Source organism: Corella eumyota, chromosome 4, assembly GCF_963082875.1.
Source record: "Corella eumyota chromosome 4, kaCorEumy4.1, whole genome shotgun sequence".
NCBI lineage: Eukaryota > Metazoa > Chordata > Ascidiacea > Phlebobranchia > Corellidae > Corella > Corella eumyota.
The window spans coordinates 7,736,516-7,753,765 of record NC_137493.1 but is presented as its reverse complement, the minus strand read 5'-3'; the positions used below and the strand labels follow the sequence as shown (position 1 = coordinate 7,753,765).

At 28.1% G+C, this 17,250-nt stretch overlaps 4 protein-coding genes across 4 annotated transcripts; 2 read left to right on the top strand and 2 right to left on the bottom strand.

Moving 5' to 3' along the window:
* The first annotated feature begins 346 nt into the window (after positions 1 to 346).
* Positions 347 to 2,135, top strand: LOC145750735 (3-oxo-5-alpha-steroid 4-dehydrogenase 1-like). The gene is made up of 6 exons (XM_082566817.1): positions 347 to 477; positions 911 to 1,074; positions 1,231 to 1,375; positions 1,437 to 1,606; positions 1,696 to 1,951; positions 2,069 to 2,135. Exons 1-6 carry the CDS (start codon positions 347 to 349, stop codon positions 2,133 to 2,135), a joined length of 933 nt encoding a protein of 310 aa, XP_082422943.1.
* Positions 2,136 to 2,258: 123 nt separating this feature from the next.
* Positions 2,259 to 9,740, bottom strand: LOC145750258 (uncharacterized). The gene is made up of 18 exons (XM_082566249.1): positions 9,603 to 9,740; positions 9,221 to 9,391; positions 8,903 to 9,023; positions 8,728 to 8,807; positions 8,342 to 8,452; positions 7,966 to 8,085; positions 7,406 to 7,610; positions 6,895 to 7,033; positions 6,543 to 6,657; positions 5,910 to 6,149; positions 5,313 to 5,456; positions 5,081 to 5,196; positions 4,650 to 4,815; positions 4,249 to 4,400; positions 3,805 to 4,002; positions 3,510 to 3,576; positions 3,336 to 3,416; positions 2,259 to 3,135 (listed from the first exon to the last, which is right to left on the bottom strand). Exons 1-18 carry the CDS (start codon positions 9,633 to 9,635, stop codon positions 2,956 to 2,958), a joined length of 2,439 nt encoding a protein of 812 aa, XP_082422375.1. The 5' UTR covers positions 9,636 to 9,740; the 3' UTR covers positions 2,259 to 2,955.
* Positions 9,741 to 11,051: 1,311 nt separating this feature from the next.
* LOC145749882 (membrane progestin receptor beta-like) lies at positions 11,052 to 14,839 on the top strand. Its single transcript, XM_082565764.1, has 9 exons — positions 11,052 to 11,470; positions 11,617 to 11,890; positions 12,050 to 12,155; positions 12,467 to 12,564; positions 12,695 to 12,811; positions 12,940 to 13,110; positions 13,417 to 13,559; positions 13,756 to 13,871; positions 14,038 to 14,839. The coding sequence occupies exons 1-9, from the start codon at positions 11,329 to 11,331 to the stop codon at positions 14,227 to 14,229; spliced, it is 1,359 nt and encodes a 452-aa protein (XP_082421890.1). The 5' UTR covers positions 11,052 to 11,328; the 3' UTR covers positions 14,230 to 14,839.
* LOC145749883 (ethylmalonyl-CoA decarboxylase-like) lies at positions 14,280 to 17,045 on the bottom strand. The gene is made up of 5 exons (XM_082565765.1): positions 16,894 to 17,045; positions 16,417 to 16,506; positions 16,040 to 16,182; positions 15,734 to 15,867; positions 14,280 to 15,388 (listed from the first exon to the last, which is right to left on the bottom strand). The coding sequence occupies exons 3-5, from the start codon at positions 16,175 to 16,177 to the stop codon at positions 14,950 to 14,952; spliced, it is 711 nt and encodes a 236-aa protein (XP_082421891.1). The 5' UTR covers positions 16,178 to 16,182; positions 16,417 to 16,506; positions 16,894 to 17,045; the 3' UTR covers positions 14,280 to 14,949.
* Positions 17,046 to 17,250: the final 205 nt, after the last annotated feature.

The window sequence follows — 17,250 nt, the reverse complement described above, 5'->3', positions numbered from 1 at the left end:
AAGTGAAACTAAACTAATTGCCTGGGCGTACGCAAAACGAAGTTAAAATCTACAAATCCCGAAGCCATTGTCCGAGACATTGAAAAAGGCAAGCAAACTAACATATGTTAATCAACGACCAAACATTTCGACATACAATAATCCTATCTTCGATAATTGAAAGTGCAATTTCTGATTGAAATCAAGTTAAATCATCCGTAAACTACGAAACTGGGCATGAATGAAGTTTCAAACAATAAAAAACGCGTGCGCTCATTGTTTATTATCAAACACTCTACGCAGATCTTTTAATGAAAATCGACTAGCTAGGGTATCTTATTACTGTGTGTAGGTCTATTTAAACATGATGGCTAAACACAAAGTTGTGATAGTAGTAGTATTTGAGCGTGGTAAATGCAATACACAAATTCCTACACACCCACAACCCGCAAACGAAAAGCATAACATAACACAATGTGTTATGATGTTCAAGAGAATGTATTACTGCTTTCTGTGGTCACAAAGAAAACATAAACAGTCATTCAAAAAATAATGGTAACTGCATGACGATTTATTAGTAAACTGTTTTTCTAAATAAAAAGCTAAAGTACACTTAACGACATTTATGCTTGTATGTAAACACAAATACTTTTTAACTTTAACAGACTTTGACCTTGTTCTGATAGCGACAAGTTTATATTGCTCTACTTTAAATATCAACTTTTTAATACTCAACAATCGGTTTGCTAATTTAACTTGATAAAACTTAGAACCAGCTTTGCCGTGGTTGAATGAAGCTTGAATGTTAGCTTGCTGCCTAAAGTTACCTCCCTAAATCAATAAAGCCTTAAATCAAATAAAGCAGCAAACAACTAAATGTCCAAACTAATTAAGCAGTTAACTTTAAATTTTAAACAGCAGTTATATTTAGGGTGGCAGTTTTGGTAGTTTTACTTAAAATGGAGTCTAAAGAAGATATGTTTGTGGTTAATATATTGGCAACTATAGTATTGCTAGCAGGATTTTTGTCTGTGGCAGCTTATTTTAAAGGAATGTCGTCAGGATATGGAAAGTTTGCTAATGTCAACGATTTCTGTAAGTACAAAACAAAGTTTATGGCCTACAACCTAAATTGGTATTAAAATATGCATAGAAATACGTTTAGATTAAAGTAAAGTAAGTCAATTATAAGTACTGCGTAAATGTAATTTTTTTTTACTTATAAATAACTTCTTTTATTGTTATCTATAGCTCTCAATTTTAAAGTTGCATGGGTTTTACAAGAATGTCCTTCGTTTTTACTTCCATTTTTCCTAGTTTGCAAAACTGGGCTAACTAATATTGAGCTACCTAAACTTATTATAATCGGGCTGTTTGCGTTTCATTACTTTCAAAGGTAAATAATAATTAACTAGCCTGACTGAATTGCCAAAAAACTGAAGTCTTATTTGCAACAGGTCGTTTCTATACCCGTTTCTGATAAACACTAACAGTAAAAATTTTCCATTGCGACTAGTTGCCATGTGTTTTACTTATACTGCTATAAATGGGTACCAAATTGCACAATACGAACTGTCTTGTCGACCTTATCCACCCAACTGGATTGTCAATGCTCAGTTTCTAATAGGTATTATTATATTACCCTTTAAAAGTAAAAGTTATAGGACAAAGTTATTATTTAACCTTGTCAAACGTTGACCTATGTTTTTTTGCTAGGAGTTTTGCTTTGGACTGTAGGATTTGTCATTAATATGCATAGTGATCACATACTTCGCAATTTGCGCAAGCCTAACGAAAAAGCTTACAAAATCCCGCGTGGTGGTGCGTTCGAGTACGTTTCTTGCGCTCATTATTCGGCTGAAATTCTAGAATGGTTTGGATTGGCTATTGCTTCGAATTTTCATTATTCGACATTCTGCTTTGCATTTTCAACACTTTGTACTCTTGGATCAAGGGCATTATTCCATCACAAGTAAGACGCACTTTCTAATTTTCAAAATATTTTCTTATTACCAAAAATTTTAAATTTAAGTTATCTCAAAAAAACTTCTTTAACTTTTTACACCGTTTTTAATATAAATACTTCTAGGTTTTATTTGCAAAAATTTGAAGATTACCCAAAAAAGAGAACTGCTTTTATTCCTTACATCCTTTAACTAATTTCTGTTTAGCATAATTTAACGCTTAATAAAATCAAATGAAAATATTAGATAAACTTTATTAATATGAAATATACATATAAAAAAAACAATACAAAATTGAAGAAATGTTAAGAAGGGTTAAGCAAAAATAAAACGTTATTAGTACAAAGGCACAACATGGCATATAAAAAACCTAATCTAAAAGCATGTCATAATATAAGCAACACCAAAAATAAAATAACTGAACTTAACACCATTGAATATAGAACTTCATTTCATCACAGCGGTTATAATATATCAAAAATTTGAAGAAATAAGTAACCTATAGCACAGTGTGTAAAAATTTTAAATATAAAACAGGTTGAAGAATAGGTGTAACAATAGGCTTAAAAAATTGTTAAAAAAATGTACCAATTTATAAAAATATCACTCTCACAAACACAGAATAAAGTGGTACCTTTTCATTTTACCAAAAACTATTTTACTAAAGGGACATATCTCGAAAAATTTAAATTTAAATATATTTAAAGGGCCATTTCCATCAAAGGTGTGGTGAAGAAAGGGTTAATAGGAAAAGTCTAATCGGTAAAATGGTTTTTGCTAATATGTTGGTAATTCAGGTACAAAAGCTTCGTGTAATTTAGTAACCTACTTACAGTTGCAATACAAAAAACTTCAAAAATAAGAAAAAAATTCTTGTACCATTATAGCATAATAAAACTGATGTACTAACAGCTAACTAAAACATAAATCAAATGCTTTAACTTAATAATACTGTTAGAATGTTAGCATGTGTTATTTGGTTATTATTGTGTTAGTTTTTTTATAGCAAAGTTTAAGCTTTTAACTTATCGGGGCTAGATTGGGATAGGTTTAAATACGAAACTGAACTAGGTCGAGTTAAAATTGAATCCAGGTCTAAATTGTTGTTGTTCAAATGATCTTTTTCATTGTTCGATCCGTTAAATTGTAAACTTCCACTCAAGTTTAAACTGCTCAAAAGAGTGTTCAATTCCTGAAAATTTAACATTGGATTTAACATAATATTTTTGTTAGTGTATTATGTATAAAAAAATTGCATCACTTGTACTTTACGGTACTCAGAAAAAATTTAATACTTTATAGTACTCACTATTTCTCTCTTGTACTTTACAGTCCTTACCAAGAATCGTGAAGTACAAGTATCTGAAAAATGCGAGAACAATTAATTTTTACCTCTTTGTATTCTTTTTTTTGAATTTTTCTTAAAATTGCTTCCAATTCATTCTTTTGTTGTTCTAATTGATATAACTGGGTCTAAAAAAACATTTATTTAAAAAACAAATTTCCAAGAGTAGGCCTATTTAAAAAAATTGTAAAACCAAAAACTTTAAGAAATAAGTTAATTACCTCAAGTGCCCCCTTGTTTGAGCCAAGGTCCTTATTCATAACTGTAAGTTGATTAATTTTTTCGTTGCTTTAAAAAAAGTAGAAAACTTAAATGCTTAACCAAAAATTCTTATAATATAAACACTATATTTTTAAATCAATCCAGGAATTTAATAAAAACCGCAGAAAAAAAATTTAATATCAAAACTTAAATGTAATTTATATATACAGTTAATTTAATAGTTAATAGTTTAAAGACAGGGTAAAAAAATACCAAAATATATCTAATTTCAGTGTGTTTTTTAAATAAATATACCTTTCTTCAAATTTCCTGTGTGCTGTGTCAGCCTGATTTATGGCATTTCTTCTGTCGTGTTCCGCTTTTTTAATATCTTCCATCGCATTTTCCTTCCAACTTAACTCTTTCTTTAAAGCCACCTCAGCAGAGAGACATTTCTGCTCCATCATTTCAATTTCGTCAGCTGTAGTTTTCCGCTCAAGCAAAAATAACTCCCTTAAAAAGATATAAATATTAAAAAATTTCTTTTTAAAGTATACAAAAAATCAAATTCAGTATTTTGCAGTACACAAGTAAAACAAAGGAAATAGTTAAATAGCATTTTTTTTTCATGTTTAGACCATAAAAAGGGATATAGTAATAATACACACTTAAGACTAGACCTAGGTAACCAACCATACTCTACTTTTGGACCATCAATTTAACTCTTCAACTTAAACTAAAACAAAGCACAAAACTTACTTTATTCTTCTTATTTTGCTTCTATGTTTTTGTTTAAGACATCTGTACCGATCCGAATACGAACGAACTTGTTGGGAGCAAATTTCTAATCGATTTTTTAATAAATTAACTGCTTCTTCGAGTTGTTTTCTGTCCAACTCAGCTAACATTAACTGCAGGAAAAATAAACAAAAATAATTAAACGAAAATCAAAAATTAAAAATAGTTTTGCAACACATTAAATTTCAAGTATAAAAAAGCTAAAAAATTAAACTTTAACAATAAATAAAAGTATATAAGTGTATTAATTTAGGTTTTTAAAAAAGCTTTTTACATTATATAACAAGTGTAGCTCATTTGTTAGAAATTGAAACTCCATGGACACAAAATATGTAAAGTTAAAAAGTCAAAAAAAACATTACCTCATTTTTTTCGTTATCTCTATCTCCAGTGACCAGAAGAAGATGAGATTCAGCATCCCAGGTCCTCTTTTTTAAATCATTGATGGTGTTTCTTAACTCCTTCTCCACTCCCATCAAAACATTTAACTTCATTTCAACATCCTGGAATTTCTCTTCAACTTCTTTTCTGTAAAGTTGAAATCAAAATCAAAAAATTAGAAATTAAAAACCATAATAAAATGTTTTTAAAATTCCTGTTACTTATTCATACAAAAAGTATTTTTTTGTTAATTTATGTGGTAGATATGCTTTCTATATATCTTACTGACTAAAACACAAGCAATAAAAAAATAAAAACTAACAAAACACGTTTTGTAAATTAAAAAAACTGTATTGGTAGGATAAAGTATAGGTTTTATATGCATGGACAACTTAAAATGTTACACAAATACCTTTTTGTTTTTTCTTCTTCTGCCTTTTCCATCTGACTTTTAAGTTGAAATTGAAGCGAAATTATTTTGTTTTCGTTTTCATTTTGTTGCTTGAATTGATTATCCAAATCAGTAAACTAAAAAAAATAAATTAAATTTTTAAGATCTTATTCAATTTTGCCAATGTATATATAATACAGTTAGGTAAAAAGCAATACAGAATTATAAAACTCAATATAAAAGTTGAACAAACCTTGTGCAATAATTCCTTAGAGTGTTCTTGGTTATTTGAATTAGATCGATTAAATTGTAAATCTTTTAGTTGAATTGTAAGTTCATCTTTTTGCCGATTGGCTTCATCCAATTTTTCTAGGGAGCCTTTTAACTGCTCCCATACCTTAAAAACATATTTATCGGAATAAGTTGAACAATAACTTTAATTAAATTTAAATAATGTATCTGTAAATACTATTGCAGCACCAATATTTAAAACACTCTAACAATTTTTTAACATAACATATCTACTACCTACAATGTAGCAGTACTTTTTTTTAAATAAATAACCAAGACTTGGTTGCTTAGTATAGTGATTAAAGCACCAGGCTTTGCTAAATAAGAGTTCAATCCACACTTCTTATGTTACGCCAGCCCCAAATTAAGCACCATAAACTTATTTTGAGCAAAAAAAACAATCAACTATCAGCCAATTTGATCAAAAAATATTCAAAATGATCACAGAAAACTTAAGGCAAAATAACAAACAACATTCTATGTTAAGGTTGTAAATGCAACCTTCCTTCTCTTTTTATAACTGTAAAGCAAATGCAAAAATCAAGTAGATCTACTATACCTTAGTAAGTTCATTCTCCAAATTAATGTTACGAGATTTTAAATCGTCACATATTCCTTCTTGAGTTTTTAAATTGTTCTCTACACTGCCTCTAGTGGCTTCATGGACTGCTATTTCCATTTTTGCCGATTTTAATTTTTCTTTAATGTTTGCAATCTCAAGTTCTTGTTCTTTAATTAGGTTTTTAGCTCTTTTAACTTGTTCTTGCAGTTCAGGGGTTGATGAATTGGAGTATGTAGACTAGAACAAAATTATAATTTAGCTTTATAAAAATCTCTACCTTATAGTTATATATTTATTAAATAAAAAGTAAAAATGTGAGACTTAAACATAGAGAAACATCAGTTACTCTGACCCAGTCTCGAATTGCCTGCGGCAGTTTTGGGATATTATAGATCGTAATTGCCCGATAATTATGCTGCTGATTAAATGCTGGCTTAGCAGGAGTTCGTACCAATTATAGCGCCTTACTCAAGGGCGCTACAGCATGAGATCAGTGGGGATTGAACCCACAACCTCATGTGTGGTGTAGCAAGTATTCTTACCACTACACCATGTGCCGGGACTTAAAACATAATTGTTGACAGTCTACATACCATTTGAATATTTAATAAATTATGATATGAATATTACATTGTTGTCCTGATGGTTTTGCAAACAATCAATTCTGTCTTCCAACAATTTAATTTCTTGTTTGTGTTTTGATTTCATTTCTTCAACCTTGTATTCATCTTCTACTAATGCTGCTCTAAATATAAAAACAACATTTTAATTTTTTTGGTAATTCCGCAACAAAAAATAATTGTAAAAAAGTGTAGCAGATTCTTAGTATGTACTGTTTTTTTAATTTGTAATAATACTTAATTTTAAAATATTAATACAAAATAAAACAAAAAAATAACCATTTTAATAGTAACACTTACATATATTTTGATAGACTAAAATTATTTACGTTTTCTGTATTTTAAAACAATTTTTTACTTACTGCATTTCCTCGATAATTTTTTGTGAGTCAGATAAAACTTTTTTCCTATCAGGACTCCCAACATTTTTCTCATCCAAGTTTAACTGGTTGTTTAATTGGAGGTTTACCTCCTTGAGATGTAAATTCATTTCTTCAAGTTCTAAATAAAAGGAAAAAAATACATAGAAAATGTTTCACCACAACAAAAGTACTGTATTGGGCTGTAAAAAAGACCAGTATCCTCACCAGCTGAGGTCCCAAGTTTAGTTTCCATTGCCAGTAAATCTGGCAACCACAAAACCTAACTGGAAAATAGCCAATTAAAAAATACTTTATGATTAGGTTTAAAAGTCAGCAAACATTGAAAACAAAAATAATAAAGTCTTTGTTAAGAAATAGTTTATTTTAAATTTATATATAATTGAAAGTTTTAGAACTTTAAATAAATAAATACCAACAAATTTATGACCAAATTTAAAAATCAAATAGCAAAGTAATACTGCTTTGCAAAGTAATAATTGTTTTTATCTACCTTGTATGTGTATGTTTAACTCTAATTCTTTATTGTCAGCTATTTGATTTATTTCATCGTTTTCAGATCGAAGTCGCTCTATTTCTTTAGAATAATATTCTTTTTGCTCATCGAGTAACTTTCTGTGGTTGATGTTTTGATTTTGGGCATCTTTTAATTCTGGTAAATTTTTAATTCCCTCCACAGCTGTTGTTAATTCATTATTCTTATAAAAAAATAAGTAAAATTAACATGTAATATAGCTGATAAATATATAATAGTATGGGCCATTAAACACAATAATGCCATTTATGATAATTAAAATGTAGTTAAAGAAATACCAGCTCAAGAAATAGACTGTATTTATTTAAAACTTTTTCAACATAATTAATCTATAATATCAACAACATAAGCAGTTAATAACCGAAGTCTAATCTCAAGTTTGGTTTATCATTTACCACCTCTGTTTACTTAAGATTGAATTAACATGCAAGTGATAAGAGTAACTGCCAAAATGCAGCACCGATTGCCTAAGCCTTAGCAAAATACGAGATTTTTAAACAAAAATCACAAATTAAAACCTCTTTTTGTAGAATATCTCGTTGATGGAGAGCCTCAGTTAATTTGGCAGCCATTCCTCCCATTTCTGACATTGCACTGTTCATTCTTCCTCTCAGTTCACCATCTTCTGAAGTTAAATCCTGATACAAAATAAATAACAATAAAGTTATAGGCTATTTTATTTAAATTTAAAACAGTTAAAATCCTTTAAACAAATTTTATTTTAAATGAGTAGGCTATATATATTGTTTTAAAAAAATATTTTCTTTTTATATGATATTTCGTATTATTTTTCGTTTGGTTCTCAAGAAATAACTTAAAAAAACAAATTATAAAATTGACTACATTTTGTCAAGTTTATGACATTGTTAGTGTAACAAAAAATAGTAAGTTTACATGAATTTGATGTGAAAGTGTAGAATGTTTGTGGTTTGATTCATCAAGTTGTTCTTGTAGGACCTCAACTTTGTCCAATAATGTTGCTCGAACCACCAGTAAGTACGCCATCTTAATAATAAAAACTAAATTAAAATATCTACATCTATATACCCAATATCTGGTAATACTTATAGAAACTTTATACATGATTTTATATAGGCCTATATTTTTTCTTGATGGGGAAAGATTAATTTTACAACCTTAACATAGAGTAACATTTGTTACCACGACCCAGCCCTCTAGGTTAATAATAAAACACACAATACCCTTAACTTGTTTAATTTAACAAAATGTAATAAAAAGGTTTATTAGAAAAATTAGAATTTTCACCAAAATAGATTTACCTGTTCACTAAAAGAACTTCCGACTAACTCGTCAAGATTTTCTTGTTTACACATATCCCCAATTTCATTTTGTTCATTTTCTGTCAATATTTAAGTTCATTATTGTTTGCACATACACGTTATACACACATATGCAACTTTGTGTTAATTAAGGCTGGTTGAAAAAATATATTACCTGATTTTAGTTTTATTTCTTTTAATTCTCGTTTTAATTTTTCGTTTTCTCGATCAAATTCTTCAGTTAAATGATCACGCTCTTCACTTAGTGAACGTACATGATCAACATAATTCTGAACCTTAATATACGATACAAAACATTGCAAAAACTTTCCTTGTAAAAAATTTATTGGCTTCAACAAATCAAATTCAAGTGTAATTTTTTGCTCTTTACAAGTCAAAAAAAAAAAATAATTAAATAGTCTACAACTAAAAATTAATATCTTTTTAATTTTTTAAGGTACTGTCGTTATGTTTTAAAATAACATTTAATAACCTCTGCCATTTCCTTGCTTTGACTCTGCGTGATTTCTTCAAAATTACTTTGTGCTTTAAGGAACAAGCTCCACAAGTTATCGACAGTTATAATCGAGTCAGAAGCACTTACTACTTCATCCTCTTCTATAATCTCATACTTTATTAAAGCTTCCATTATCTCTTCAACCACCTTGGTAAAAAAATATTAAATCAGTTTTTTTTATGCAGAGTAACTGTTAATAAGATATATTTATTTCAAAAAATATTAAAATAATTCAGGTATTGTCAACAGTTGTAATGCCTTCTAAATTAACACAAAAAAAAATAAAATTAATTTAAATTTCACAGAACTAGTTGAAAAGTTAAACATGTGATAAGTAATGTTAGCAGCAAAATCTTACCATACTCTGGCTTTTTAATGAAACGTTGTCCATTCTGTATGAAATATATTCTAATATGCTGCTAAGTCATTCTTTATTTATTTTTTAAGCAGCATTATAAAACAGACCAGAATGCCTTAATATCAGTATCATAAAAATAAACTAAAAACTTTATTAAGTTATTATATGGTTGTAATACAGTTTAGTTTCTATAATCAGAAAATTTAAAATTATTGTTACGTTGCCGTTCCCATCTGCCCGTTAAAGCTGCAAAAATAACTGATTTAAACCTAAAGTAACATATTAAAACATGTTTTCATTCGCTAGCTTAACATAGTGCCAATTTTAACTAGAATATATACAAAAACTTACAAAATTATTATGTAAATAAGACGAGAAATTAAATAAAAAAAAATCAAATTTTAACGTTTGTTTAACAGCTGATCAAAACCGCTGTACACAAATTTAAAATACCTCATGTGCACTGAAGCAAAAAGTTTAATTCCCTAAATATGTTACACTAAGGGTGGAGTTATTAAAAATTACATGTAATAAAAAAAAACTATAAATGTTTTAATTTAAAAATACTCATATATATATTTTTTGAAGAACTTAGCAAAAATTCTTTAAACTAATGTACCGGTAAAAAACAACGCGTTAGCTAGTTTTGCATAGATGTTGTAAAAACAGTTTTGTTAAAATTTTTGCACATTTGCATGTCTGTAATTAACATACTTTACATACGTAGTGCATATGATGTAGTTATGACAAAGCGATGAAATTAATCACGTTTTTTAAAGTTTATCATTTATTTTGTATTCTATTCAATTTAATTTTTGTAAGCTTACAACAAGCATGTGTATTACTGGTTAGATTTTTTTATAACTTGCTCGATGTTTTTAGCGTATTAATAAAAATTGTGCATTTTTACAGTTTAGTCAAAGCAACAAATTTATTTAAGGCGTTTTAACGAAAGGAATAACTTAATTTATAAAAAAGGACAAACTATTCCACCTTAACAAACAAACGTAATAAAATTGGATAAAATTTACTTAGAAATATCTCGGGATACGTAATAATGCATAAGTGGGTTTAATAATAAATAACAGACAGAGCTAAACGAATAGTTTTACAGGCAAAAGTTCATGCGCTATTAAAATCTCTAATCCTTCCCGCGTAGAAAAAAGATGAAAGCAAATAATAACATTCCTATAGTGCGAGAGAGCGTGTATATACCGCCGTAGTAGAAGGATTAAAGGTAACGCCCACGCTATAGTTATGGTTGCTTAACAACAGGCAACAGCGTTTTTTCATATCTGTGAAAACGTATATTTTTCCTTTTCATTGGAAGTTTTTTCATTTGTGGGCTTCTATTGTTATGAATCTGGTCGGATTTCATGTGTGTTCTATTTCACGTTGTTTTGGCGATTGTTCGGTTCGGTTTGTTATTGTTTTGAGCTCAAAGTGCAGAAAGACAGGATATGGTTAGGATATTCTGATATTTAAGAAAAACAACACAACAAACAAGTATTGTGGACCCGTTGGATTATAAAAAAGTTAATTATATAAATGTAGCGATTAGCCAGATCATTAAAAAATTTAACATATACCGGTATAAATGATTCTAAATTAGTTAATACTTTTTTAAACATTTAAAAATTTTGTATTTCTTAAGTGTGTTTAAATGGAATGTTAGTAGTTCGTTATTTTAGGATTAAAAAGTTGAATTTTCAACGTTAAATTCACAATGGAGAATAAACAAAACTACTCACTCTTGCCCCGTGTTTTTATGCCTAGATATCAATACGTTGTTGATACTTTTATAAGTATCAGCGTGGTAGCATACATCGTTGGAAAAATATATAGCAATCAAGACAACAAAAATAAAGGTGTCGTATCATCAAAAAATTAAAAAAATAAATATTTATTAAATAAATTTAAAATTTTTTTTATATATATATAAATTTAAAAAAAAAAGTTTTAAATTTTTTTAAGGAATTTTTTTAACTTTATTTAAGGAATTATTTTAATTCAGGAACACAACTGCAAGCTAATAAACGATTTCCAATTTTTGACACAATATTGTCAAAAATTAATGGCCTTGTTGGGAAAGTGTATTACACTTTTCAAAATAAAACAAATAACCTAGAGCAAAATAATAACAACTATGATGAAAACACCAACACAAAATCAGGATACAATCCTGATGATTACTTTCATGCCCTCCATGTTAGTGCTAGTGAAGTACCAGCAAACTGCACAGAACCTTTTATTTTAAAAGGTTATGTGCTTCCAGATATGCCTTGGAAGTAAGTAAGCCTTATTTAAATAAATAAATAATCAAAAAAATTAAACCATAAAAAAAACTTTATAAAAAGAAAATTTTTTTTATTAGGTATATACGCAATATGCCTTTATTATTTTTTAATTAAAAATTAAATTAATATTAAAATTAATTTAAATTCTAGGTATTATTTGAAAGTTTTGTATTATCCAACAAATGAAACATTTAATGTTTGGACACATTTGCTGCCAGCACTTTTATTTACCAAAATGTTGTACAACTTCAATCAGGTTAATTTCCCATTACAATTATTTGTTGACACTATGATTAATTGTATACAAAAAATCAATGACTTGGTAAATTTTTGTTTTAGTATGTATAATTCACGTCATAACGCATGACAGCTAATAATAATGAAAACCTGTATCATTTTACATGGCTTTGTTGTAATTTAAATTTTTAAAGCGATTACAAAAATAATTTGTTTTGACAAAGATATGTGTCGCTAATGCAAAATCATTTACATTTGTTATATTCTAAAAAAAAAGAAATTAGCTTGTTTTGACAATTTATCGATTAACCAACTACAAATTTTTCTTAGGAAATGGATTTAATAAAAGCATGGCCTCTACTCGTGCTAACTACTGCAAGTATTATTTTGACATTAGCCAGTTCACTTGCCCACACCTTCCACAGCAGGTTATTTACATTTCAATAAAATTATAGTTATATCAAATTTTTAACACAATAGATATATAATATCAAAATGTAATTTTTGGCAAATGTTATGTTGGAATTATATCTTACATGTCAATTAATATTTTCCAAGGTCTGATTTTTATCACCGATGTTGGTTTATGTTTGATTATTTCGGTATAACTTGCTATGCATATTCATCCACGATGTGTCACTTCTTAGCCTCATCTGATGTGCAATATTACAACTGGTATGAGTCAACTGTTAACAGTAAAAAAACAGGATGTTTAGGATATTAAACACTTCCTAAAAATTAGTAGTTTTTAAGCTTATTAAAACTTATGACGCTCACACAAATTTTTTTATAATTTTTATTAGGATTGGGGTTAATAATTTGATTATTCTCTCTCTTATTGCTTGTGTTGGGTTTTACTGCTGTTCAATTTCACAACTGGGTTGTACCTACAAGGAAACAAAATGTGCTCGAAGATACAAATTATGGTCAAATATGATCGGGTATTTCTATGGAATTGTGCCTATTATATTTAGGTAAAAAATAGTACAAATAGTGTGCAATTATTGGCCATGATAATTCTATAAGTATCTTAATATAAATTCCTGTCACATGGATTTTGTGGTAACAAAACATATAGTTGTTGTGGTTTTTAAAACCATTAAGTTGTTTTTATCCTATAGTAAACCATTTTTATATTGCTGTAAATTCCAATTGAAATATTGCCCTTTTACCAATAATAAAACATTACAATGTTTACAACTTTGCGCATTACTGCCCTGAGGCACATTTTAAAAAGAGAGAGTTTAATTTTATTTACAATCCTAAAATTGTTTTAAAAGGTCAATAAAGGCGTTGGTAAATGGCAAGCCTGATCAAGTTTTATTTTACCACTTTATGCAAGTTGTGTTTATGGTTCTGTCCCCCGTGTGGTATGCATCTGATATTCCACAAAAATATTGGCCTGGAAAATTTGATATTTTGGGTAGGTTTTCTTAATGGCTTTTACAAATTTATAGCATAAAAAATACATTTAGTTGTTTTATAGACTTAAAGGGTTAAAAAAAAATTTATGACAAGAAAAGATATCAATTTTATTAAATAAACACACTTTTACTTAAGTTAAAGAGCACTTTATACATTAATTTTACCCTAAGTAAATTATATTTTGATTAAATTAGGACACTCTCACCAGATCTTTCATATATTTTGTGCAACTTCATGTTATTTTGATGTAACTGCCCTCTACCTCGATATTACAAACAGTGATGGAACCTACAATAAACTAAGACTACTGGTAAGAGCTAACATAATATTTTAAATCCCTGCTATTAGGACGGTTTAAGTTTCTAATTATTACAGTGATACTAATTATTACAGTGATAATTTTGCCCAATACATTTTATTTTTACTACTTTGGAAATAAAATTTGTAATCTTAAAATTTCTTTTTATTTATTTTAGGCCGATTATCCGACTTTTCAAACCTTTTTAAGCTTCACCTTTGTAGTGTTTCTTGTCTGCCTTTGTCTGAGTATTTACTTTGTTCGCATTCTAAAATCATCTAAAATCGATAGGCATTCGTCATATCAACATCACTGCGCAGTTGTTGATTATTTGTCCAACACCTCAAGTCTTAAAAGAAAAACAAATTAGATTGATTATGTACAGTGAGCTTAAAGAATTAAACTTATCAGTTACTTTTTATATTTTGTACAAATAATGCAATGTTTTAACCTTTTTTAATTCAACTTCTTTTCCCTATTAGGTTTACTTAGGTTAGTTAGTTTTTCCAAACATAGTTTGAATGTTTTTATCATTGCAACACATTTTTACTCTTTTATTTAAAATTTTGATTTAAGTTCCACTAAATGTCTTTTTATGCAACACAAAATGTCCTCCATTAGATTTATGTATTCTACTTAACGTATGCAATTGCAACGTATTTATAAATTACTTTTAATACAGGTATTTTATTAGGTATTACTGACAGTGACAAAATTATATTTACTGAGTACATTGATGTCACTAAACTATTTTGTTGAATTTTTTTGCCATTTTTTAATAATTATTTCTGAATTTGCACAAATATGAGATTACGTCGTTTGTTTTTTTTAAATATTTTTAACAACTTATATACCTGTCATACCTTTAAAAAATGCATATATGCTCAGGTAAAACAATTATTTTTATAGGCCTAATCAAGTTTTATTGCCCTTTTGCATATTTGTTTCCATTAATGTTTTTGTACATACTCTTAATGTTACTTACAATACAAATTAAAATTATACTTGTTATGTTTACTTTGTAATAAGGCTTATACTAATACATAAAAACAAAAATATATGTAAAACACAAAAAAGGGTAGTTTAAAGCTTAACGTTTTCCTGCTTTGATCATGTTTAAAGCTTCCCTGTTTGCTTTTGCACCCCAGACTTTCCCAATTTGTTTAATTTCTCTACGCAATGATTCCGTTTTAGAATTTGAGTTATCAACATTAGTTATAGTTGATTTGATTGCTTTGACAAGATCACTATCCAAGTTTAATAAATTAAAATTCTTGTTTAACCACAAATTTGTTACATCATAAACAGCTGAATTAGTTTGTTGGTCTGTTGAGTTCTGAAATTCAACAATGTCATCTGCTAAGCCCATGTTAATTGCCATATTTGCATCAATTTTAACAGCTGAGAAAAGAAGTTTTAAAGTTTGTTGTTTACCAAGGAGTTGATGTAATCGAGTTGTTGCACCCCATCCAGGCACTAACCCAATTTGTTTTTGAAGAAACTGAATTTTGCAATTAGTTGTGACTAATCTAAAACAAAATTTTAAATAGAATAAGTTATGGTTTATGTTAAATACAAGAATCCAAAAAAACTGTCTGTGCAGAAGAATTTTTTTTAGGCCTTCAAAAAAAATTAGGACTGTTAGGTACAAAGAAAATTAGGTAGGACTGTAAAATACAAGAGAGAGTAAGCAGGGACAATAAATAAAAAAAGGTAAATTGAAAGGAAAGGTACCAAAGTTTGTTTAAGAACTGTAAAGTACAAGTGACTAGGTGAAACTATTAGTTTAAAATAAAACTATTAAATTTAGCTTACATTTTTATGAGTTAAACTATTCCAATACTTAGTGTTATAAAATGAAATGATCGCAATACCTTATATCACACGCTGTTAGCAACTCAGCCCCTCCACCCAATGCATTTCCTTCAACAAATGCCAAACTCAATATTGGCAAGCTTTGCAATCTGGTTAATGTATTTTGCATATACATACAAAACCTTTGACCATCCTGTATTAAAATGTTATAATAATTATTTTAGATTGAAAAATTAAATAAATCAAATTAAAATTTAATATATCAAATGAATAAGACAACAATTTTTAAATGCTGCATTTAATATTGAAAAAACTACAACATAATTTTTTTTATTATTAGACTACAGAAAAACTAAAAATGAAACCTGTGGATTGCCAAATGCTTCAACAGCTCTTAAATCTGAACCAGAACAAAATGTGTGATCAGCTCCATGTATTACAACCGCTTTGCCTGTTTTCCAAGTTGTTAAAAATTCAACAGCTTTGCGAAGTTCTATAACCATATTCCCTAATACGGTAAAAACATACAAAAATGAAAATACATAAATAATATAAATATTTTTTTCATATATATTTATCTTTAATGAGAAAAGATGAACTTTTTGACCTAAATAAAGAGTAACACCAGTTACCCCACCACAGCTTGGAAAATTATTAATTATAATTGGCCAACAATAAATTGTTCTGTTAAATAATATTATTTTTTTTATAAAACCTGTAATGTTAGTTAACAAGTAGTTACCTGTAAATGCATTCTTTTTTGATGGATTGTTTATTAAAATTGAACATATTTTATCTTCTTGATTCACTTTTAAATCTATGCTACCACCACCTACAACAAAATAATAGTATTAACAACCTAAATAACAAAGTATAAACATTTAATTTTTATATTTTAACAAAAAATAACTGATTAAGTAATAGTTTAACGCAGATTGCCATTTATCAAGTTACGTTTTTTTGTATATATCTTTATCCTCGATGTGGGAAAGTCGAATGCGCGACTTAAACATAGAGTAAGTTACTTTGACCCAGTCTTGAGTTGCCAGTGTCAGTTTGGGATATTATAGATTATAATTACCCGATAATTATACTGCTAATTAAGTGCTGGCTCAGCGGGAGTCATACTGTTTATATCACCTTACTCAAGGCGATATACCGCATGACATCAGCATGAGACCGATTGAACGTTAGTACGTTGCCGTTAAAAACTTGTTACCTGGAATATTTCCTAGTACAGTTTCAATTTCTTTACTGTTGTAAGAAGTAGGTGAAATGCAATCTTCGGGATAAACCCATGCAGATGAGCAAGAATTTTTCTTTAATAGACTAGAAATATAAACACGGCCGTAATTTAGAAAACACGTATAGTTGTTGCGGAACATGTTTTGTGTTAGGGGATTTTATATAAATACCGCTGCAAGTTATTTCTATGACGTCATTTTTTTACATTTCATAAATTATATTAATTATACAAAAAAACCTGTTTAAAAATATTTTTGCAAATTATGTCCTTTAATTTTAAATAAAGATAATTTGGATTAAAAAAATATTTAGTTATAAAGGACATCACGTT

What these genes read in the sequence shown, in the direction of transcription:
- LOC145750735 (XM_082566817.1), top strand. Translation starts at nt 347, where the DNA reads ATGGCTAAACACAAAGTTGTGATAGTAGTAGTATTTGAGCGTGGTAAA. An exon ending in CAATGCTCAGTTTCTAATAG is followed by an intron (nt 1,607 to 1,695) that starts GTATTATTATAT and finishes TTTTTTTGCTAG; the next exon opens with GAGTTTTGCTTTGGACTGTA. An exon ending in AGGGCATTATTCCATCACAA is followed by an intron (nt 1,952 to 2,068) that starts GTAAGACGCACT and finishes AAATACTTCTAG; the next exon opens with GTTTTATTTGCAAAAATTTG.
- LOC145750258 (XM_082566249.1), bottom strand. Translation starts at nt 9,635, where the DNA reads ATGGACAACGTTTCATTAAAAAGCCAGAGTATG. An exon ending in CATTAAAAAGCCAGAGTATG is followed by an intron (nt 9,392 to 9,602) that starts GTAAGATTTTGC and finishes TTTTTTACCAAG; the next exon opens with GTGGTTGAAGAGATAATGGA. An exon ending in CACTTTCACATCAAATTCAT is followed by an intron (nt 8,086 to 8,341) that starts GTAAACTTACTA and finishes ATTTTGTATCAG; the next exon opens with GATTTAACTTCAGAAGATGG.
- LOC145749882 (XM_082565764.1), top strand. Translation starts at nt 11,329, where the DNA reads ATGGAGAATAAACAAAACTACTCACTCTTGCCCCGTGTTTTTATGCCT. An exon ending in CTTCCAGATATGCCTTGGAA is followed by an intron (nt 11,891 to 12,049) that starts GTAAGTAAGCCT and finishes TTTAAATTCTAG; the next exon opens with GTATTATTTGAAAGTTTTGT. An exon ending in ACAATAAACTAAGACTACTG is followed by an intron (nt 13,872 to 14,037) that starts GTAAGAGCTAAC and finishes TATTTATTTTAG; the next exon opens with GCCGATTATCCGACTTTTCA.
- LOC145749883 (XM_082565765.1), bottom strand. Translation starts at nt 16,177, where the DNA reads ATGGTTATAGAACTTCGCAAAGCTGTTGAATTTTTAACAACTTGGAAA. An exon ending in AAGCATTTGGCAATCCACAG is followed by an intron (nt 15,868 to 16,039) that starts GTTTCATTTTTA and finishes ATTTTAATACAG; the next exon opens with GATGGTCAAAGGTTTTGTAT. An exon ending in CTAACAGCGTGTGATATAAG is followed by an intron (nt 15,389 to 15,733) that starts GTATTGCGATCA and finishes ATTTTGTTTTAG; the next exon opens with ATTAGTCACAACTAATTGCA.